Below are 23,888 nucleotides of genomic sequence, written 5' to 3'. Positions count from 1 at the left end.
GGAATGGGTCATTTTCATCTCAGTGTTTATTAAAAGTCTGAGAAGGAGGCATGAAGGGTGGCTGCCATTTTGCAATAAACACTTAATGCTCTTTGTTTCCAGAAGAACTCAAAGCAATATAGAACTTCCTGCTTTTTAAGTCCTACATAAGCATTTGTTACTGTTCACAATCACAGTAGATGGGAATTTTTACATCTGCCTTTGCTCATTCATTTAAATCATTCTTCTCACATATAACAATGCCTATACACGTTTCTTTACAAAGGGAAAAACACTTGTCCAAGATATTAAAATAAATCCTCAGATTTTCTTTGTAAATCATATTTGTGATATCAGCAAAACTTACTTTGAAACTGTTTAAAATTATTATTTCCTGTCAGCAGACACTGCCAGTGAAACCCACCCAATGCGCTCAAAGTCATGAGTCAAGGAGTCTGTTTTGTCACCACACAGAAATAAATTATGTTACATTCCTTCATCACATCCCAAGCTTGATGATACTGTAATTTCTTCTTCTCTCTCCCTATTACCTCTCTGTTGAATATTCAAAGCAGGCAGTAAAAGGGAGAAGGAAAAATAAGGTCAATACAGCAAATTGGAAAAAAAGTAAAATGTTCCTATCCACAGTCATTTGGTTGTTAGTTATCTTAATCAACTCAAACAGGTTCTCTGAGACATCTAATTTGATTTTACAAAGTGCTAACCCATAGCCATATTTGACTTCCTGCTGATTCCAGAGGTAAAAAATAGCCTTTATCTAATGTGGAGGCATATCATCTAACTGCACATGCAATTGCAATTGCATTTGCATTGTGAGGCAGTGACACGTGGCTGGAGAGACATCTTGGATCTTATCTGTGGTATCACTCAAGTGGAGAATATAATAATAAATCCTTCTCTTCCCTTCTACCCTCCCACCTTTTTTTGGAAGTACACTTAAAATCTGTTTTTTAGCTTCACTGGGCCCATTACATTTGAACTTCAGTAATGAGAATGAGATATGAATACATTGAGAGAAAGCATAGACAAAAGGTATATTTTCATAATGTGGTTCAGTCTAACTGTTCCTATAATTAGCTACAACTCATTAGGCAATAAACAGACAAACAAAGAGATCATGAATGGAAGGGCAATATTTTCTCCATAAAACAAACAAAAAACTAAACCAGATGCCTCTGTCATGAGGCTTTCCTTGCATAAATACACCCAGCAGCTTAGAAAAGATATTTTTGTGATTGAAAATTTTTGTCTAGAAGGAAAACCTGTAAACATAATCTCGTGCAATTTCAATAAAAAGTATTTACTGCTATTGTACACTTGGGATTTTTTAATCTCAAGGATAAAGTAATAACATATCAAGTTGAAGATGAGCTTTGATCTTTTATTAGTTCTTATAATTGAGTCTTAATTTGTATTCTGCACACTAAGCACTCACCTTCACTGTTTGTCCAGCTTCAGGGCCATCCTGTAAGCAAAGGGAAAAGTCTCAGGTTAGAGAATCTGACCAGGATCACACAGGAATTCAGAAATCTTACTCAATAATCATTTACATCAATTACACTGTCTGTTAAATTAGCATATTTTTCCTGAGGACCATTCAATACTAAATTGTTGGACAAAGCTTCTTTCCATATCAGACACCAGCAAAGTGAGAAACTATCATCACAGAAACAACAGTTTCTATTTTTCATTTTTCAGGTTATATTTTTCAATAGCTAGCAATAGATTTCTGATCCTTGTGAAAATAAAATCACATGGGGAAGTAAGAATTTAATCAAAGTATGCTTGCTTAAATTCTTATTCTAGTGAATGGGCTTAGTCTCCTGGTTTGCTTTAAACATTTTTGGTATAAAAACATCCAGCACAAACAACTGAAAGGTCAGAATTTATAATGTATTTACATGGCTACAGCTCTCTGCCTGCATATAAATAGCTGAGGAGGGATCACCTATCTCAAGTGTGGCTATGTGTGGAACAGGGGATGTAGCTGCCTTCTCTAGAGGTCAACCCTGCAAACACTTCTTTGAAGGAAGAATATTTCCTGAAATACTCACAAACAAGCACAGCATTTGAGAGTGTTTGCTGGCTTTATCCCAGGTTTTGCAGTTATTAATTAACCACACTTTCCTGCTGGTTTCCTTTGTAGATTTTCCAATGGCAAATCTGGAAGACTGCAATGCAGTTATTTGGCCTCTTGTTTTTTATTACTGTTATTTTGCATTTATTGCCTGTTGAAGTTCCAATGTCCTTTAGTGATTAGACTAGGGAAAAAGGCAGAAAGCTTGATAAAACAAACCATTAAACCTTTCTTAGCTGACTGGCTTACAAACCTGGATGGAGAAGGTGAGCGAGGTGCCATGGAAGTGTTTCTCCACCACGCTCCCAACCCTCTGTGCCGTGCAGAACAAATCAGCCACTTCCTCGGGACGCAGGTCACGGAAACGCTCCACCGGCCGCAGGGGACACACCAGGACATCTGAAGGTGGCATGTCAAGGCACAAACACAAACCTGAGTGCCCCAGGACAGCCTCAATCCCCAGCCTGCTCCTGCTCACCCTGGGATGGCCCGAGCTCCTCCTCACTGTGACACAGCAAGAGCAGCAAAAGCAGGGCTAATTACAGGGAATTACATCATGCTTTGTCCAGAATTATTTTCTTTAAGTCTCTCAGCTATGGGCAAAGTGACTAAGGCTCTTGTGCTATACTGAGACATCCAAAGGAAAGCAAATTTTTCACAGCCTCAACCATATCAAGGAAGAAATGCTGGTATTTATCTCCTGTGAAAGTCAGAGACGTTTTCTTTTGTGATTAGAAATGGGGGAAAGCCAAAGAAATTTAAGAGGGCTTTGGATGTGCTGTCTGAGACAGCAGTTTTACAATGCTTTTCCCCATATAGGATATATATTTTTTAAATATTGATCTTACAACTCTGATTTTAGGCACCTAAATGTATGACAAGCTAGCACTATGCTGATCAAGCAGATCACTTATTTCTACACATTAATTACAATTTACAGGAATGCTCACCTGTTGTAACTATAATGTGTTTTTAAAAACACATTAAGGTAATTAAGACTATTTCATTTTAAGCACAGTGTTCACAATCCTGTAAATACACTTTGATTTAATTCTGCCTTGGTGACTGTGATTTGAGAGTCAGTGAAACGAAGCTATAAAGTAAATAATGGAAGTACACAGACTCTGCTCCCAGTCATCTGATCCACTGTGCTCACAGTAATTAATAATTGCTGTAATTCCTCACTTGAAAGTCAATTATGTAACATTATTAATATGGTCCAGAATTCTTAGCAGAGCCTCAGTTGTGTAGATCCAACAAGCAAGTACTTGATTCTCATTTCAATTCCCTGCAGAAAGGATTCCTTGCTGCCTTACAGAATAGAATTTGCAGAATGAAGACCTTAAAGTAACCTTTAACACCACTTGAACTTTCATGACCAAAGGCTACGAAAATTATTTTTTTCCAGTATTAAAACATGTGTTCAAAGGACTATTTGAAGGAAATTAAGTTCCATGCCATTGTATTACAGTCATCTTTATTTTTACTGCATCTTGAAGCCTGCAGGTATTCAGAAATATTCTCTATAATCCAGAAAAGGTAACTAGGAGCTACACTGCAGTTAGCAGGTTCACAAAAAGGTTACATCAACCTGATTGTCAAGAACCACGTGAGGCATTTGAAATAAGGAGAGATTAATACAGGTGAAAGATCAATTATTTCCATAAGCACAGAGACAATGTGTTTACATACAGAAAGGTTATAATATAAGAATCACACTTATCATTCTGATAGGAGAGAAAACCAAACATTTTCTGAAAGTAAAGATGTAGTGGCAGGTTTTGATCATTTTTCAAAATCCAGATGAGGACAGACAAGTCTGTAATGGATATTTGCTGTAGTGGGAACAGAATTGAGCAAGCTCTACCTGTAGCAGCTCTCAAAAGAACAGGAGAAGACTGGTCCCAGCTGTGGGTGTTAATCTGCTCTGAAAATCTTTCTATCAGACACAGGTTTTTTTTTACAGAATCAGCTATGCCACCACTATTCTCCTTTTCACTTGTTACAACTTATGGTACTAAAATTTAAGAAAGGAGAAAAATATATTTAGAAAGCAGGGACTTGCAAACAGAACAATCCTGGATAGGGACAAAACCCTTAATTTTGTGGGGTTTTAGTTCTGCAATGCTGTGTCCCTTGGTAGATTGCTGGGCACAGTAAACCCCTTGTAATTAATTTGTGCCTTCCCCGTGCATTGTACAGAGTGCATCCATAAAGATTGCTATTGGCCAAACTTGGGGCCCAGGGGAAGAGCTGCAAAGTTGATTGGCAGACCTGATTTCCATACCAAGAATAAAGGAATAGAAAAACTAATTAATTTTACTCATAAAAAGGAAATCCATGTCAACACTAAAACAGGAAAAAGGACATTCGTTTAATCTGAGTTCATTTTTCAAAAGGAGAGAAGGGAAGTTTGTACCCTTAGGGCATCTGATACTTAAGTAGATAATTATCCTTCTTCTGCAGCACTGCTTTATTATCATGGCTCAATGAACCATTTATAAATGAAGAATTTCCCCTCACTTACCTCTAGCTAAACTGCTGCTTACATTGAGACAAGTTTCCTTTTCTCCTTCTGAATTTTCCCCAGCAGCGTCTCGCCCTCTCAGACTCGCACACGCCTCACCAGCAGTTGTTTGTTCTCCACCTAGCTCAGGGCCACAGCCACAATTTTTGCATTAAAGATGGTTTCTCCACTCTGATGTTAGCACTGTACTATTTTCCACTGCAATGGGTTGTGGAAAACGTGAGTTAAACAGTTCTTGGGAAAGCTTTTGTTACCATGGCACATGGCAGAGGGAGCGAGGGCTGGCTCTGTCCAGGACAGGATGGGTTTTCTCTTCGTTTTGTCACTAACCTGCACTGTCATTTCACAAGTTCTGTATCTCTCTCTGTCTCTCCTCTTCCACACATCATCTGTCTTATCTCCTTAGACGGATTTGCCAGTTAGTGCAGTGAAGGTTTCTCATTAACCACGAACCTCTCTGCTCACGTGGGGCCACCAGTGCTCCTGCAGCACCCATGGCATTCTGCAAAAAGGACTTGCACTTCCTCCTTACACCAAAACTCATTTACAACCCAAACTAGATTTTAGCTATATTTCTCTCTTTGAATTTGATAAATAATTCAAAGGCATAATCACAGAATGGAGCATCTTTTCTGAACTTTCCATCATTTCAAAATAATTCTACAAAGAATAATGATAGAAATTCTGAATCAGAGCTAAATTAACATGAGAATGTAATTAGGACAACATTCAAGTTATATTTAACTATGAATATATTAAAAGGAAAATGTTAGAATGAATTCATGAATTTGAGGTCATTAGGAAAACAACCATCCACTGCAACTTTGAATCACAGTTTTTAACTAAACTTTTTGACACTAGGATAGTTTTTAATTTTATATCTAGTCAGATTTTAAGCTGTACACTTGCTCTATTCACCTCAGAATTCTTACTAAGTTTAAATTAGACGAACTGTTCATTACTTTCTACAATAACCCACTGCAAACACTGCTATGAAACCACTTCAGGTGACTGAATTAAAAATGTGAGAGAAAGTGAATCTGTTCTTATGTTCACGTGCAAATACTCTTTAGACCAAAGCATCTGCTGCCATCTGAGATGCCTCAGGGCATCCAGCTGCCACTCCAGAAGGGCAGGAGTCTCCCATATGCCCTATGCCATAAATTCCAGTCAGGTGGGGAAACCTGAGTCATTTTGGGGTGTCTGAAGTGGCTGGAGGTGCCTTTGTTTGTATGGGAGCCCCCCCTTTAACAGAGTGGCTCAGCAGGACAAGGTGCTGCTACCCAGCACAGATGAGCTGCAGCACTGATGACAGCCTTCAGAAAGTTTGAACTTCATCTTTCTCTAAACACTCTAATTAATATTTTTTTTGTGATTTCTTCATTCATTCTAAACTGCTACTGACTGATGAAGTTTCTATTTTTAAGCTTTGATGTGCACAGCTGTTATTTCCTTCAAGTTCTCTGAGTCAGTCCACATCACTAGAGCACATGCAATTTAATATGTCAGCTTCCCCATTTTAAGGAGTGAAAAACCTTTACACCTTATTATAATTTGTAACAACATATTTCACTCTCTGAATCTTGCAGAAGTCTCTCAACAGCCTTACTTCTCTCCCTAATACCTAAATATGCATACACAAATCAATATGCAAACCCTCACACACACTAAAAGCTCCATTAAAGATTCATTAAATAACTAGGAATGTCAGTATTTTTCAGATTACCAGCAGATAGTAGCCTAAAACCCCAGGTATTTTAGTGGAAATGCATAACCATAAAGGAGCAGCAAAGCCAGAGTGGATCAGACCCATTTCCTTTAAACTGAGCTAACACCTATGCTTTCCATGGGATCCCTTGTATTTTCATATTGGGCACAGCAGGCCACTCCCTGCATGATGTTGGCCATGAGCCTCCTCCATAACCCAAATTAGCAGCCTGGTGGTCGATCAAGATCACAACCTGTTTGGAAAAGTGGTGGCCAAGCAAGCAGGGATCAAGTTCCTGCAGCACAAAGATGCTCAACCACACGAGTGCCACCTCTCAGCCCTCACCCTGCAAATCTCACAAATCTCTTGTGTTTCCCATTGCCCTTTGGCACCAGGAGAACTGGAGCCTTTGACTGGGGCAGCCAGAGACATTGACTGGGAGTGGTTCTGCAATGGGCAGACCCTGCCAAAGCTCTGCTGAGGCACCAATCCCCTTGGACACGTGGACTGAAGGATGTGCTCACCCTGGGGACTGAAAAGTGAGCATGTGATAACTGCAGCCTGGCTTTAACCTGATCAGAGAGAGAAGACTCAGGTTGCACAAGAAAATCAAAACTCCTGGCCAACATCTGCATGCTGACCACTTCAAATGTAATTTTCCTTCTGCTAATACACACAGAGTGGAGGCTGAAATTCAAAGGCTCAGCAGTAATTTTTATTTGCTTTATATGGATTTTGACTTAGAAGCTTAAATTATTGTAATTGTGTATTTAAGGCCTAGGCCAGGCTCTATGTTCACTTCAATAGGACTGCACTCAAACCCACAAAGTGCCTATTAAAAATTTTCACACATAACTATCAAGGTACACACGTTCTCTAGTTCTGAAATGTTGGAAAAATGGCCTTTGGGGGGTCAAAAAAGAAAGAAAATCCAAAGAAAAGAAACCCCAAAGAGGTTAAAATTCCTTTTATGTGACAAGCTTTAGAGCTGAACACAGCTTTTTCCTGGTTAAGTCCATTAATTTGCTATATAGAAACATACTTTCAGTTTTGACTCTTGTTTTATTCCTGAATTTGAACTTCAAACAGAACAATTCAAAGCTTTAAAAAGGAAAAAATTAAAGGCTCTCCAGGTACTGACACTCTAACAATAGGAATAAAGTTCTTTTTTTTTCTCTTTGTCTTTTTGAGGAACCACTTAAAAACATTAAAATTGACAGGTTTTCTTAATATGTGAGGCTTTAAAAGTACAAAATACAAGAGGAAAAAGGCAAAATATCTAAAAGTGAAAGGGTAATTGCCACTTCATGAAGCTCCTGGGTCTCACCAATATTGTTAGCTTTTTATACCATTTGTTATAAAATTTTTTAACTTAGGAAAATTATTTATTTTCAATGTGTAACACAGTCAGGAATTCATAGCTCACACTAGAATAGAAACAGTGCCTGTTTCTTTAAAAAGTCTTCCCTCTCACAAGAGGGAGTGCAAGAGTCCACATCTAAATAAACAACAATAAACCCAAACCCCCCCACATAAACTACCAAAGACATATTTTAACAACAAAAAGTAGAAGACAATAAAATCTCCAAAAGTTTAAAAAGTCTTAAGTATCTATTTTTAGCATTCTAGTTTTTTACATAAAAAAGTATTTAGTTACTAATAAAAATTTTCCTTAATGATTTAATTTTGGTGAACACCTCAAAAACTACTTTTTCATTAATATTTTGGTTTTGACTAATTTTTTTTTTCATTAAAAAACTATAGAGACTTAATACAGAGACTTAATATTCCTGCATGCATTTCATATACTTAGGTAAGTAACTTGAAGCACAGCAGCCTCTGCTCTCCCTCCAGGCTGAAAACATCACAACCATTCACAGAGCAACCCTCCTGCCTTGGGGCTGGGCTCATTTTAGGATTATACAGATCAGATACTGCCACCAGCTCCTGGTACCAGCTGGGAGAATGTGATGGACACCAGAGATGTCCATCAGGAGGCTGCTCAGGGGCCAGCCCAGCCCTCACTGAGCACTGGGGTGGGTGCTGGGAGCTCAGGGACTGGAAGAACCAGCTGCAGAAAACTGTAATCAATTATTATTTCCAGCTATTTAATGCATCTGTATGAAAAAAACCTTTCTGCACACCCATAAGCTGATGGGAATGCAGAAATAATGTGCCATGGGGGGCAGCAGGAGGGGTTATTCTTTTCTTACACTGTTTTACATGAATTTGCATCAAGTGCCCCAAGCAGAGAGAATCACTCAGACAACTCTTCAGGTATCAAAACTCACCATAATGTCCCCAGATCCAGCTGAGGAATGTGGGCAGGGGTATTAAATTCATCATTGCACCTAGGCAGAAGTTTTCTTTGTTCAAAAGCTCTAATTGCTAAGAGAAAGAAGTCCCAGAGCTCTGAAAAAGCACAGGAGAATGCATGACTAATAAAATTAATATAACTGAAAAACAACTGCCAGTCATTTATCTTTTTTCTGCCCTTGAACGATTCTTCACATTTTGAAGGCTATGGGAGCAATTTCTCTGTGTGAGGAAAACAATAATGGTTTCACAGATGCTGCCTGTAGGAGGAGTTAAGAAGGAAGAGAACACTGAAATAGCACATGCTCGTGCACACAGAGGGCATCCAAAAGCCTTTAAAAATTAATCAAATGCATATTTTGCTTCCTTACACCAATATGTCAAGGCACCCATTCAGTTCCCAGTAAACCCACAGGATCAGGACATCCATAAACCTGTAGCAATGCAAAACCTGATGCTTCCCCCAGCCCAGAACTTATTCAATAAGATGGAGTGATTGACTTTAGGAAGGAAATCTCTAGAGGAGTTTGGATTAAGAGTGAGCACCTCATAATAGGAAAATGTAAAGGAGAACTCTTTGGTGGATTTTACATGTAGAACTGTATTAAAATATATGTTAGAGGAGTGCTTTGGTACAATACAGGAAATAGTATATCACAGTATATCCTAGTTTGGGAAAAAACATAGCTCTGAACAATAAAGTTGATTAAGAACCAATGCAAATGCAATAAAGTTACAATAAAAACTTAAAAATTGCTTCAGATTATTAAACACACATACAACATTTTTTTATATTGCTCTGCCACATATTAGCATTAATAAAAGAAGCCATTAAGATAAGACAATTTATCTAAATAATTTGATCTTGATAAGACAGCTTGGTACATGTTTACACTAATGCAGAAGACCAGATTTATGCAATATATCAGAGAACTAGTGGTTCCAGTAGAACAAAGAGCAATCACTGCAATCTTTGACATGGATCTCTCCACACTATGATAAGTACACTCTTTGAAGACCACATTGCAGCTTTTATACAGAGGGGTTTTTATTCTACTCGATCTTCCCACCCCACTGAAACAGCTTAAAATAACTTTTCACATCAGTGAAATATGCAGTAGTTCCAAGAAATGAACAATAAACATTATTTTACTTTTAAAACTCAATACATCTAATTTAAATACAGATATGGCCTATAGTCTGAATCTGGCAAAGAAGAGCAAAGTACAAAGTCCTGCTACACAAAGTACAGTGACTCCACAAGACACAGGGCCACAGCAGGGAAATGCAGGACTCAGAACTGCTCACTTTTCATTTAAACAAGTCTTTAGTATATTTGATATTCCCTTTAAATGCCTTTAGGGTATGTCAAGTAGGTCAACTGGAAGCTCAGTTCCTCATAGCAAGTGGTATTTTACTGCAGGATTTGTCCTTTTGTGCTGGCTGCTGGCTCGGGGACAGCCTCGGGCAGCAGCAGGTACCTGAGTGGAGCCACAGTGAGAGCAGCTGTGGGAGACTGTGGCTCAGAAACACACCTCTGATCCAAGCCTCATTTGGTGGAAACTTACTCAAGACCTAAACTTACATTTGTAACAGGAATCACGACCACATCAAGCTTCTGATCTTGGAAGGCCCAAAAGAAATAAATAACCAGTGACCAACAGGGAAATGCACAAGTCCCAGTGTAGAAGGATGTCATCTATAATTGCTCTGAGATCCTGTAAAAAAATCCTGCTGTACAGCAACCCATTCCAGCTAAGAACTACATCTTTATTGCTCCAGCTGATATATCCTTTTTCTAAATAGATGACAAAACTGATCACAATTACATGAAGCTATTGATGCATCTGGAGCAACTATAAATGTGCAAGACCACTGAAATAAAAAGCCATGCCCAAAGCTGACAGAAGAGACCAAACAACATTTGGGGGTGCAACAGTCAAAAAGCAGAAATTTGGCCTAAATATTGGAGCCATGGCATTTGTCATAGCAACTGATATGTTCATGCAAAGCTGTTCAAAGCTACAAGCCTTGTCCAAATGACCTGCACAACCAGAAAAAGTAAAATTCAATTTACCAAAATAACCCTGCTGGAATTGCAACATGTCATTGCAATGCCTCATTTCAAACAGAGAAAGTGAACTCGTGATCCAACCCCTCCACCTGAGAATAAAAAACAACTTGTGAGAAAATGCTTCAGCATTTGGTCTTCATTAAGGCTGCAGCACCATCATATTCAAAAACTAATGTGATCATTATGAAGCTATATTCTAGCTCATGATTCAGGAGCTATAATGAGGGAATAATTAATTACTAAATATTAGTTATGACAAATTTACTTCCTTGAAATTTATTGGATGCCATATACCAGACAATAAGTTTTCCTGGAAACAAGATTTACCTGGTAGAAAGATACCACAGAATGTGGGAATTAAAGTTCTGGACAAACCATGAGCATTATTGACTTTTTGTCTATGGCACTTGAAAGTACAATCTTTTTTATGTTCTGGCCATCCTTGGTGGGTGACAGTAGTAAATTAATCAGATTAATATTTAGTGAATCTCCCTGCCATTTCTCTCACATCATTTTGAAGGCAAATTGGTTTGATCAGGGTAAGCCAGTGTATCTGGAACTGTGAAAAGCCATATCTTTGTTGGCAGTGTTGAAGTATTTTGCTGCTTAGGAAGTTTCATTTCACCCTCTTGTGTTTTCTCCAGAGTTCTGTCAAGGAAGGTCCTGTTAGACTGCTGCTGGAGAAGTTTGTAACAGCTCTGCTTTCTCCAAATACCTATCAATGCAGAAGATTAAGAGGTTTCCCTGTACTCTTTGCAGCTCTGCACTAACTTTCTGCTGAGCAGCACAGAAAAAGACAAAGCTGTAGCAGCACGTGGCAGACCAACTGTGCCTTCATCCTGTAACCAGTGAAGCATCAGCTGGAGCAATGCAGTACAAGATCAATTACCAGAGTATCACAGGGGACAATGAATATGTTTGGATAACCAAGGTTTCAGGTAATTAAGGTAATTTTGAATGTAATTTATAGATAATGAGAAACATGAATAACAGGGAGTTTTGGAAAACAGAATTTGGATAATTCAGGCTTACACTAAGTGTATTCCTCAAAGAATATTGTAATGTACACTGGGATTTTCAAAGTTTTTAAATGGACTAAACCACCTGATTCCCATTAATTTCTAGGATTGGTTTGCCACCTGGTTCTGTTAGGGCATTCAGAAAACAGCTCCAATTAAAGTCAGTGGTGACCTGTATTTGCCTTAAGTTGGAAGTGCTCGTGGCATACTGTGCATAGTTAGTGACTGAAATTGCATCTAAGGCAACAGGATAGGCTCTGCTGGTCCAGGGAACTATTCCATGAGAGCAGGATGAGCCTAAATTTCTGCCACCCCATGCAGGAATGGCTTAGCCCTCTGTAAAAGCATCAGCATCTTTAGGAACAGTCCAAAGATGAATCTTCTGTCTCCCTTGTGAAAGAGCCACACTTGCACGACAGAGGAGTCAACCATAACATCTCTGCCCTGCAATATCACATCTTTGATGTGATAAATGTCCCAGTGTATTTTCCTCAGTTTATCTGAATGCTTAAAATTGAAAAGTCCATGATAATGATGTGTATCACTACTAATGTATCACTACTCTTGAAGTGGAGATAGTAGAGAAATGACTTTCCAAGTAAAAGAGTTGATTACTGTTTTTGTAAATGTAAATTTCTTTGAACTTTGAACCTGAAAACAGCCTTTTTAACACCCAAAGGAGTTCTGCAGCATTCACCAGAGAAACCCAGGTGCACACACACCCCTCTGTGTGTCAGGAGACAGGCTGTGACCCTAACAAACATTAACAGCTAGATGGCAAGGACAGTGAAAGGGTAAATGAAGAAAAGGCAAGTGGGGGCTGACAGAGGTACTTCAAAAGGAAAAGGGATGTAGCAACAGTTTCTTCTGTAATTTATATCCCTAGGGATTAAAACAACTAGCACAGCTAAGCAGGGAATCAGCCCTCACTCAGCTGCAGTAGAGAGAAAGGTGAAGTGGAAATATCAAAGACCCTGTGTAACATTTAAGCAGAGACTAAGAGGTAGCTCAACATGAAAAGAAATTATTTTAAGCTGCTATTCTTTAGCTACTTAATTTTGACAACTTATTTCATCCCTGCTTTAACACAAAAAACTTGGTGTGGATGAGAAGGTTCACAGAGAGTGTGTGTGTCAGGACAAAAGGATCCCAAAGGTGCATTTTTCTTCACCTGCCAGGGGAGTCAGTTTTGAGAAAGTCATACTTAAGGGCTGAGAAAATGTAAAACAGATGTAGAGTACATCTTCAACATGAAACTATCCATACAAAGCACTCCCTTTAATACAAAATAAAACTCAAGCAGAGATGCTCAAACATAGCTCACAAAGCACCCGAGACAATGAAAGCCATGAAGGAGGAGGGAATCAGAAAGTAGGTCTTCCTGTTTTCCACTTGCATAATAAGCTCTTGTGGATAAGGACAGCAGGGCCCTGTGTCATGATTGCCTCTGCAGATGCTGTTCTGATACTGTTATTGCCATTAATGCACATTGTTCCCAGCTCTGCTGAATCGCTAGGCGATGCACGGTACATGAATTCATACCCCCATCCAGGATCCTGCAATATTCAAGAACATGAGAATGAAGAAGACAAACTAGCAGCTTAACTCTGAATAACCTTATTTAGTGTGAGTGTCATCTGAAACCATTACTTTAATGTGATTATCTGTTTTTATTATTTCCTTTCTGAGGACTTGGAATAAAGACACAACTGAGACTCTCTTAGACACGGTCACTGGCATCATTACAGTCTTTCTACTGTCAGCAGCAGAGATCTGATCTGTAAATCAAGTTAGACTGTAAGGGTTACTGAAAAGCAAGCACTCTTTATCATCCTATTACATACCCAAGCCACCACTTCCTCTGGCTCACTGAGAAAAACAGACTGTTTTAGTTCCTTTACATAACCAGAGGAGTTCTTAATGCACAGATTATTGACTTAGTGGAGTTTTATCATGTCCCACTGTACCAGGGGATTTTTAATCCAGGACTTCTTTACATGATCTATTTTCATGGCTCTTTTTATTGTCACAGTTTGTCATTATAATGATTTGCAAATCCAGAACAGCATGTGCTTAGCTCCTTAACAGGTGCTCATGGAGGAGACAGGGGGAGGGCATCCCCCCCTCTCCTCTGCCCTTTGTAAGGGCCAGACCCCATCCCGTGCAGCACCCCAAAATCCCTTCCAGGGCTGAGTGCAGCAGGAGCTGGCTTGGCTTTCTGCCCACAGGAGCATTTCCACACCAGCCCATCACCTCCATGGGAGCAGCTGGGTGCAGATCCATCCTCCTGTGCTGGTCTCAGCAGCAGTCAGCCTTTGCACACATTCTAGAGAAGCTAAGTCTAAAACTGGTCTCCTGAATGACATCATTGTAAAAGCCACAGATGTTTTCTTCCTTTGTTGACACTACTGAAAGTAGCCAAGAATGCTCATGCCTAGTATAGGGTCACTTATGGGAAAAACAAATGCTCCAAAGCAAAGGGGTGATGTCACAAAAATAGCAAGGGGGGACCCTGAGTTCTCTTTAGAAGTAGATCAACAAAAAAATCAACCAAGGGGTATGAAAGGATGTTTGCAGAGGTGAAATCTTCTGTGTTTGTGACTACAGTTTGTGCTCCACAGAGACTCAAACCTGCTCTCCTTCCTTCTTCTCCCTTCTCCACTTTATTGTACAGGCCCAGATGGAAACATCTGTATGAACCTCAACCCCTGCATGTAGTTCCCTATAATTGCTGTATAGTGTGAGGTTTTCAGCTCCTTTAGGCTGATATCCATTAAGGCAAGCATCTGATTTTATGGCCCTTCAACCCTTACATCCTACCTCACCCTCAATAGTAGATATTTCCCTTCCCACAATCCCTGTGCACTCCAAATTAATCCCATATAAAAGTCTCACTGGAGCAAGATCTGAGTAGCTGTTAGAACTCCACAGTGTGTCTACACATCCCCAAAGATTTGGGCTGTGATCTTTGGTTTGGAACTCTCTGTGTTACCATAATATGAGCTGATAACAACAATATGTCACTGCACTTATTGCCAGTAGAGAGTTCCCTGGAGGGAGGGAAAAAAATTGCTTAAATCTGACATGCTATCAGCATTAAAAGAGAAAGTAAATACATGCCAAAACCAAACAAACACACAAAAAACCCCCAACAATGAAAGATGACAGTATTCCAACTGCATCCTTGATGTGAGGGAGAAAATTGATGTTGAATTTGGTATCTGCAAATGAATTTCCAGATCTCTGTGTTTTCTCCTTAAATTACAAGCACACAGCATATCTTGGGGGTTTATGATCACCATCAAAGCCATCTTGCTGAGAAATGTGAATTTCTTTCTCTTTCTGAAGGTCACAAAGCAGATACCCCATATCTAGGGGCTGAAAGAGCAGGAACATTTGGTATTCCTCCAAATGAAAGCATCTCCACTGTCATTTGCTCAGCTCCCCCTTGCTAAGCTGCTGGATGTGAATCATGTGAGTGATGGCTGTGTGCAGTTGGAGAGCTCAGCCTTGCAAAAGTGATGTGCAGACTTGGTGCCCTGGAAATTAAACATGTTCTCTACAGAGTCCCCTTGAACGTGGTGTCTGCATTTCACATGCAGCCCCATGCTGATCCTTACCACTGGTGTGAAAAACACTTGAGAATCTTTTTCCCTGGGCTTTACATTACTATCTCATGATTCTTATCAGGCCACTCAGAAACTGGTGGCACTGTCATTCCTGGCTGCATGTCACTGATAGAGAATGGAAGACACAAGTGATGCCTAAGCATAAGCAAGCAAGCTGCAGTATAACTAAAAAAAAAGGCAGAAAACACAGCTTTTTTTGGTTATTTATAGGGACTTCAAAGTTCTCCTCAGTTATAAATCATTCTGAGCTACCAGTCTGCCTAAGGATGGCTGTACTTTTGAAGGTGAAAGCTTGAAGATCAGACCTTGGGTGATAAAAAGAATGTTGGTTCCACTACAGACAAATTCAATTGCAGAAGAGATAAAATGGTGTCCAAGAACAGGATAGATTAGGCTGAGATGTTTTTGCCATGCAACCAGTCATCAAGAGATAAAAGTGCTTCTACAGGGCAGATTTTCAGTAGGAGAGAATTAAACTCTCTTAAACCATATTTCCCATCAGAAAGAGTAAATAACACTTCCATTTGACTTCCACGTTCTTAGGACAGTTGATTAGAGTTGAAAGTTAATGAATGAAACCCCCAATCTCTTAAGCCAAACTTGAAAAAAAAAGTTAAAAACAAGATTGAAAAATTTTTAAAAACCCTTGCAGCCATGATGCTAGATCCAATTTTACTTGTACTACTAATTTATATGTGCAAGATAAGCAAAGTTATGAATGGAGATGAGAAGCCATAGAATTGTAAGAGGCAAGAGAAATTGTTCTATAGCAAAATATGCTTAGGCTGCCCTCAAAAGAGGAACCAACAAGGAATTTAATGTTATTTCAGTATGCTCTGTTCCAGAAGCAGCTCATCAGGCTGTGCATGAAAAAAAAAAAGAAAAAAAAGGACTGGCTCATAAAACTTTCAGACAAACTATGTTTAGAAAGCATTAAAAAACAACAGCAGCACCAAAAAAAATCAGCCTTTTCCTGGAAGAAAGTGATTTGTATGCAAATATACTCCAACATTTGTCACCAAAAAAAAAGGATTTTGAAGTGAGAGAAGGTTTTTTTGAATATAGCTTATCACTACTTTGATGAAATGAGATGCCAGCTGCAAGGTTGCTGCTGTCTCCTTTAATAGCAATTAGGAGGCTGGGAAATGGAGCTGTAGCTTGTGCTCCCAGGCAGAGCTGACACCACACATGCAGCACAGCTCTGACACCTGAACCTCCAGTGGCAGCAGCCAAGACATCAAGAGGCCCATGCTTGGAAGTGAAACACTGCAACTGGCAACCTCAGTGGCCTGAGGTACTACAAAATGCATGAAACACTCAGTATCACTGATAATAATTTAATGTTTTCCAGTGGGAGGAGGAATGGGGAGCCAATGTTTGAATAAAGCTAAGAGCAAACTCTGCTGCTGAGAGAGAATGGTCTGGCTCGTTTTGCTTTACACACTTTAATTTTCTTTCAGTTTGTTCAGAGGAGTGTGTTTGCCCTTGGGCATCCTGGACAGTTTCACCTGGGCCTTCCAGCCAGCAGGAAAGAAAAATCAGGAATTCCATTTGGCAGGCATGGCTCCCTCCTCAAGGCCCAGGGAAGGGATGAGCCTTCCAGCACACTTTAAAGGTCAACAGGAGCAGACAGAGCTCAAAGCCATGGGGCCACTTAGAGAACACCTTGAGAGCAACTCTGTCTTACAGATTTTAGATTTGGAAACATTCAGTGACAAATTACACCTCTGCATTTTCATCTGCACTTACAGAAATCTAAAATAATGAAATTCTTCAAGGAGGAGCTTCCTCCTTGAGTAATTTTGCCCTCAAAAAAGTACTGGAACATTCAAAAACCTTGCTCAGACTCAGAAAACTATCCCCACTCCCAGATGCTATCACCATTGCTCTGCAATTGTCAATTGCTAATTGATTTCCTTTAAACTTGTGTAAGCTATAGATATATAGATGTGTACGTGCATTGAAACTCAAAGCATGTTTCCTTGTTCAGAAATCCAATATCAAAACATCTCCAATCTCCCCAAGTGTGCTCTAGGACAACCTACAGGACAAAAGGAAATCAGTTTTAACAAAGTAGGAGAGATTGCTAGGGTAACAAACATCTTAAAATGCAATTTCAAAAATTATGTTTTTGCCCTAACTCACATAGCCACACAATTGTGTTTTGGAGGATGACATTTCTGAGACTGCCACTGATCTATCAAAAAACTCCCCAAACTTACCAACAACTAAACTCTTCTTGGAGGTTGAGCTTATGTGCCTGCATGTTTGCACCTGCTTCCTCTGTTTGCATGCTATAAACATTCTCCAGAAATAAAAGTCTTAATAGGAGAAGGCTAAAGTCATTAAACATAATTTTGAATACATCAGAGAACAAAATGTTCCCACACTGGCAAGTGCTATGCAAAAGAATAGATCTGCACATAATGGCAAACAAAACATTGTGGAAGCAGATGTCAGGAAAATTATTTACCTTGATTCAGATTCTTCAAGGAGAAGGATTTTCTCCTTGAAATGCTTTTCTGAAACATGGGTTAACATGGGCTGAACAGCTGGGACATTTGCAGCCCTGGTGTCCCATCACACCTGTGTAGGTGGAAGTGTTGGGGTCACTTCCCCTGCCCTGGGCACCCCAAGGGGAAGCCCAGGCAGGGCTGGACAGTGTCCTGTGCTGCTGCTGCCACGAGGCCAGCCCAGGGACAGAGCCAAGGGCAGGAGGATGCAGCAGGGGGGACACAGCCCTCACCTCCTGTGCCTCACCTTGGGCATCCTCCCTGCGCTCGGGGAGCTCACAGCACAAACCCTGCCCTCAGCAAAGCACACCTGCAATATCTAACACCCTACATTGCACAGCTTTCACCACAAAAACAGCTGCATGCACAGCACAGACCCTCCAGAGCTGTCAAACAGGATTTGAAACCCAGCTCCTCTGGTGTGGGACACACAGATCTGCAACAGCTACAGGAGATCCTGACTGACAGCAGCAGCAGAAAGCTGCACTGTTTGTTGTGCACTCAAAACCACATAAAGCAGAAACAGTTTGGGGACTTCAGCTTTACAAGACAGTCTTACTGTTCAGCAATTCTAACTCTTGAGATAGTGAAAAAACAAAAGAGAAAAGCAAAAAAAGTTTTCCAAGGTAACAACTTTTTTAGCTACAAGAATGCTTTAAAGCCCCCAAAAAGTAAAGAAAGGAGCCTGGGATCCATACATCCTTCTGCACATAATCCCCAAACAGGCTATGTGCAATAAGAAAAATATTATTACTTAATATTTTTGCCTTACATAATTCAGTACAGCACTGGATGTTGCTAAACCTTTTAACCCCTGCACTTTTTTTTCCCCCCACTCTCAATTTCCACAAGAACTGGTGACTTTCCTCTAAGGAAGTAAGATATACAAGTTAATAAGTTGAGAAGCATTTCATCCTCACATGATAAAAATTCATTAAAATTCCTTACAAAACAAACCAGGATGAATCTCCAACAGAAGAAACAGAAGAAATCAGTAGTGCTAGAGCTTCCACAGAGGGCAACAGAGATGGCCTCACTTGGAGCACAGCCCTTACTCAAAAGAAAAATCAAGGATATCTATTGCATCTATTCCAAGGTACAAATGCACCTTGGAAGCCACAAAAAAAAAAAAAAAAAAGTAATTGTTACACTATGTCAGGCAATGTAAATATGCAGGTAGGTGTCCAATTACTTCAGCTTTAAAGATCAGTGTAGTCTTTCTCTTTATAAGCAGAGAGGGTGCACACAGGTTTTGATACACACTCTTGATGTATTACCTTTGAAATCTGGCACTGCTGGGGACTGTTGTTGTTCAACCAAAGAGTATGTATGCAAAAGCTGGATCATTTTCATCATGCTGTGTGGTGTATAGCTGTGCTTTTCAGAGTAAATATCTATACTGCTGAAGAAAATGCCCTTTTTCTTTTGAAGTAGCAGAGTACAAACCTCAAAGGTTCACTTCTTTGCAAAGACTAAGGCCCTAATAATCATAAGCAACACACGATTACAGCAGAGTTACACAGAATATATCCCAGGCAGATCTCTGTCAATACAGCTCACAGCACATTGCAGAGAATAAAGTTGGTATAAACTATTCATTCATATGTTACTTCATATTGAAAGATATATTGGTGACCTTCTCCAGCATGACTGTTATAATAGTAATAAAACTGAATCCTGGAAGATTGCACTTGTGGTCAAAGTACTAAAATATGACCTTATGCTATTCAACATTGACATTTATTATATCAATTCAAACACAAAAGCTGCATTAAAATGATGTTAAATGTCTGGCTTTCAAGCACAACAGCTAAGAAATTTGATCTGCCAGTAAGATTTCTTAACCAGCTCACCATTTCACTTTTCACCATTTCACTTTTCACCATTTCAATGCACGGTACATATGATTTACCAAATCTGGTAGTTTAGGCTCTTCAAATAAAAACTGCTTGCATCTCAGCCACACCATATAGTGAATCTACAGTGTTCACACAAGGCAGCCTCAACATAAAAACAGAAGTAAAATAAATCCCCAGAATCAGGAGTTCATCTTTGTTCTTCAAAGGGCTAAATGCAAAACGCTGACCACCTGGCTGCAACAAGAGTGAAAATTTTCACAGTTATTTTTAATATCACAGCAGCACAACCATTTCAAATACAGAAAGAAAACCTAGTCTAAGGTCAGCAAGGAAGATGCAGGATTCTGCAGCCCCACATACTCTGGACTCCTACTGGTTTCCCTAAAAATACAGGACAGAGCAGCACATCAGAGCAGAGATGTGCACTGCAGATCTCAGAGCAGAATGAGGTCTGGAGCTATTTTGGGATACAGTAAAAGTTGAAGAGTAGAGCTATCTAGCATTCCTTTTTATTTTTCTGCTGCAGTTAGTGTTGGTTCACAAGTAAATATTTTTTGGGGTTACAGAACAATGACTAGTTAAAAATAAAAGAAAAGAAAGATCAAAATATTCCAGAATCTAAGTGATCTCAGATCAGTCAAAAATATGGGCACTTGAGCATTTATTTGGAGCCTGGTAATTCTGCACAGAGACCTGTCTCCTGCTATGAGCATCCTGACTGTTCTGTGCTGAGTTACACACTCACAGTGATTTTTAATGAGAAATTCAACAGCCATTTCAGCAACAACAGGCAGAAGCACATCAACCATTTTTTCTCAGAACAGAACTCTTACTTTTAGCCAGCCTAAATTTGAAAATATGCTTAATTTTGAGAATTAAATGAGAACACTGACGCCTCCCACCATGCTGGCAAGTCGCAAATTTTCAGACAGAAAGAGAAAAACATTGGATTTTTATAATCCAAGTTGCATAATCTGTCAAGAACAATGATCTGCGTCTGGCAAATGCTGATACACATTTTTAGTAGAGCTAAGCAACATCAGCTCAGAGAAGACAGCAAAATCCCCCCACCTTTGGGCCAGGCACTGCAAAATGAGGCTTTAAAAAAAAAAGAGAAAAGAAAGGAAAAGTGGGCTTGTCATCAGGGTGGCAGGCAACGACAGTATTTCATTTCAGCTACCTGGAATACAGACTTGCTGTTTTCAGGCTATGACTGACAGAGCTGCAGCTCCCCTGCAGTAAGAGTGACATCTCATTTCAACAGCAGCCTCACCCCAAGGCATCCTCTAGGGCAGGCACACAGGCATTGCCTCTTCCCAGAACCTCCAGCTTTGCTGAGCATCTCAGGGGCACATTTGTGCAGGAGATCTCCTGTGTCTGCACAGATCCCTTTATTTGGTTCCCTTCCTCTCTCAGGGGTGCAACTGGGTCAGGCTTTTTCTCTCTTTAAAGCTCCTTTTGGACACATTTCAGCAGGTTTCTCCTGTTCCACCCATATTGCTGCCTCCTCTTCACACAGCGTGCCCTTTTACAAAGTGTGATGTGCAGCAGGCCTCACACCTGGATAGAAAAACCTTCTCTCTCTGCTCTTTACCTCTTTTCCTGCATCATTTGCATCCAACTACGATTCATTTCCTCTTATTTAAGAGGACAGAAATGTGACTAGCAAGGCATGTTATGAAGTAGAGTGTTTCACAAAAAAATCTGCCAAGCCCTCCACGGCCAAACTAATTACAACTGTACTCCCTGCAGCTTGATGAAGCTAAATGGGGATCTACAAACTGCTTTAGTAAATAGAAAAACATACAAGTGAAAAATGTTCATTTGGAGAAATATGCATCCAGCATCGAGGCTTCAGGAGCAGCAGTTTATAGACCCAGTTACCACTACATGCATTTTAAATTTGAATGCCTCCTCAGTATTCATGAAGTGTACCACAGTTCAATAGTTGTTTTCATGAGTTGTGCCTTCATTAGGTGAACAACATTAAACACCTGGGATACTGTTCAAACTAGTCCTAAGGGGCAAATTTTCATGACAAATGAGCTGAGATAAATTTTACAACTGAAAAAAAAAAAAAAATCTCATTTTTGCAATAGTAAATTTACTACTTGTTTCAAAGAAATAAAATAAAGCAACAAAGACACAAAGTTAATATTAATATTACTTCTGCAAAATCCCACAGAAAATATTTCAGTTTGCTCTGCAACACTTTCAAATACCAGAAGGAGAGTAAACATTTATTGACACATGCTTTTGTTTCCCCTTTCAAGTTAATGGGGTTAATTCCCCACTATCTTTGCAACCTTCTGTGTGTTCATTATCAGGATGACTTCTTGTGCCTTTATGGCATTAGCATCTTACAGATTTTGTTCAGATCTGTTTCTTTCTTTCCTAAGGCCTGCAGCATGCTTGTTTCAATCCTTACTTGGATAATGTACCCCTGGAGATGTTAAATGCACATTTCTGGGTGCTCTCTCCCTCTCTGGGAGCTCCCTTGCTCAGAACTGAGCAAGAAGTGCCTCAGTGCACACACAGCACCCAAAGCTCTCACCTTTGGCTCTCCCAAAGGAGATTTTGGAAGCTCAGAGAGAACTCACTGCAGGGAAGTCCTCTTGCCTCGTGATTCCCACAGCTCTGGCCATCCCCACTGCACGTGTGGGAATGCCTGATTCCCTCTGGGAGCTGCTCTCAGGAGTGAGGAGCAGTTTGTCTCTGGGGTTTGCTTCTCTCTGCTCGCAGCTGCCCAAATGGGTGTCACCCTGGACAGCTTACTGGGCTGGAAAAGACTTAAAATGACTCAGACTGGGCGTGTGACACTTCAGGACTCGATATCAGTCTGATATCAAGGCACAGCCTCATTTTGTTCGGACACCAGGGTCATAGAGAAGAAGGTGGGAAGGAAGAAAGGACAGGGAGAGCCATCCTTCTGCTCCCACAGCAGCTGGAGCCCTGCACAGGAGGATTCAGTCCTTGCATTCTGAGTCCTCTTGCAAGCACTACAACAGCTGAAAATAGGGAAAACCAGCTGCATTTTCAGATAATTCTAACAACAATTATTATTTCTATAAGCCTTTATTCTTTCTTCTAAAGTCACAATTTCCTCCCCTGTCAATGACACCATCACAGGAAGGTAATACAGTCCAGTTGAGTAATTTGTATAGAAGCACAAACACCAGCACAATAGAAGCTCTCAGAACATTTTCTTCTCTGCTTCTTTTCACTGCCTTTCTGGTTTATTTTAGCCTAAACAATCCCTCTCTCAGGAAACCTTCCAGCTATCTTCCAAGCAGGCACTGAGCCTTTCATACTTTAATAAAACATAAAAATTAAAGCAATGAATATTAGAAATATCCATCTTACTCAATTAGACACTCCATAGTGGACTGTAAACCTTTGAATGTGGTTGGCTAATCCCATTAGCTGGTCAAGCAATTTTCTCTACTGCTTCCAGGAGTACAGAGCTCACTAGAAAATACATTTAGAACCATGCCCACCCTTTAGATTAGATTAAGCTCCCTATAGAAGTCCTAAGTGTTTCCCTAAGGTTTAAGACCTATATAGTAATCCCCATATTTTTCACAATTCACTGGGTATGCACTGCTCCTAAAAATTACTACAGGCTCAGTTTCATTTAAGGTTAGACCTTCCTCCAAAAGTACTAGTTACAGTGGAATTACTGGCCAAGGGATCAAGGACTTTCTTTAAAGATTACTAAAATGATCTTTTTTCCTCATAGTGAGAAAGAATTCCTCCAAATTTGGTTTATTAGCAAATTCAAGGAAGGCTTGAAAAGGAGCAGTCTGGCTCTGGATTGCATTTCAAAGACTCCTGGTCTTTGCTGTGCAGGAGGTTGCAAACTGTGACCCAAGTCTCCTGTCTGCTGGTTCCCATTTATAAAGAGCTGTGATTTATTGCTGTCGGTTCATACTTCAGCCCTCCCTGAGAGAACAAGGGAGATCAGAGAGGACACTCAGAGTCTGCCTCCTGCACCCAAACATCTCACATGGTCACCAGGGAACCTCTGAACACCTTCCCTTCCCTTCCCTTCCCTTCCCTTCCCTTCCCTTCCCTTCCCTTCCCTTCCCTTCCCTTCCCTTCCCTTCCCTTCCCTTCCCTTCCCTTCCCTTCCCTTCCCTTCCCTTCCCTTCCCTTCCCTTCCCTTC

The 23,888-nt window shown here is 40.1% G+C and overlaps 1 protein-coding gene across 5 annotated transcripts in view; it reads right to left on the bottom strand.

Annotated features, from left to right (window-relative positions):
- The window catches only part of FHIT (fragile histidine triad diadenosine triphosphatase), a 518,320-nt gene that overhangs the window by 136,066 nt on the left and 358,366 nt on the right, over nucleotides 1-23,888 (bottom strand). For all 5 annotated transcript variants that reach the window (XM_056501684.1, XM_056501683.1, XM_056501685.1 and 2 more), the window contains 2 exons: nucleotides 2,331-2,476; nucleotides 1,436-1,465 (listed from right to left, as the gene is read on the bottom strand). In XM_056501684.1, the coding sequence (XP_056357659.1) occupies nucleotides 1,436-1,465; nucleotides 2,331-2,476 (176 nt within the window). The remainder of the gene's footprint in view (nucleotides 1-1,435; nucleotides 1,466-2,330; nucleotides 2,477-23,888) is intronic.

Source organism: Oenanthe melanoleuca, chromosome 12 (genome assembly GCF_029582105.1).
Source record: "Oenanthe melanoleuca isolate GR-GAL-2019-014 chromosome 12, OMel1.0, whole genome shotgun sequence".
NCBI classification, from domain to species: Eukaryota; Metazoa; Chordata; class Aves; order Passeriformes; family Muscicapidae; genus Oenanthe; species Oenanthe melanoleuca.
Note: the sequence above shows the minus strand (reverse complement) of the source record. Positions and strands in the feature narration are given on the sequence as shown.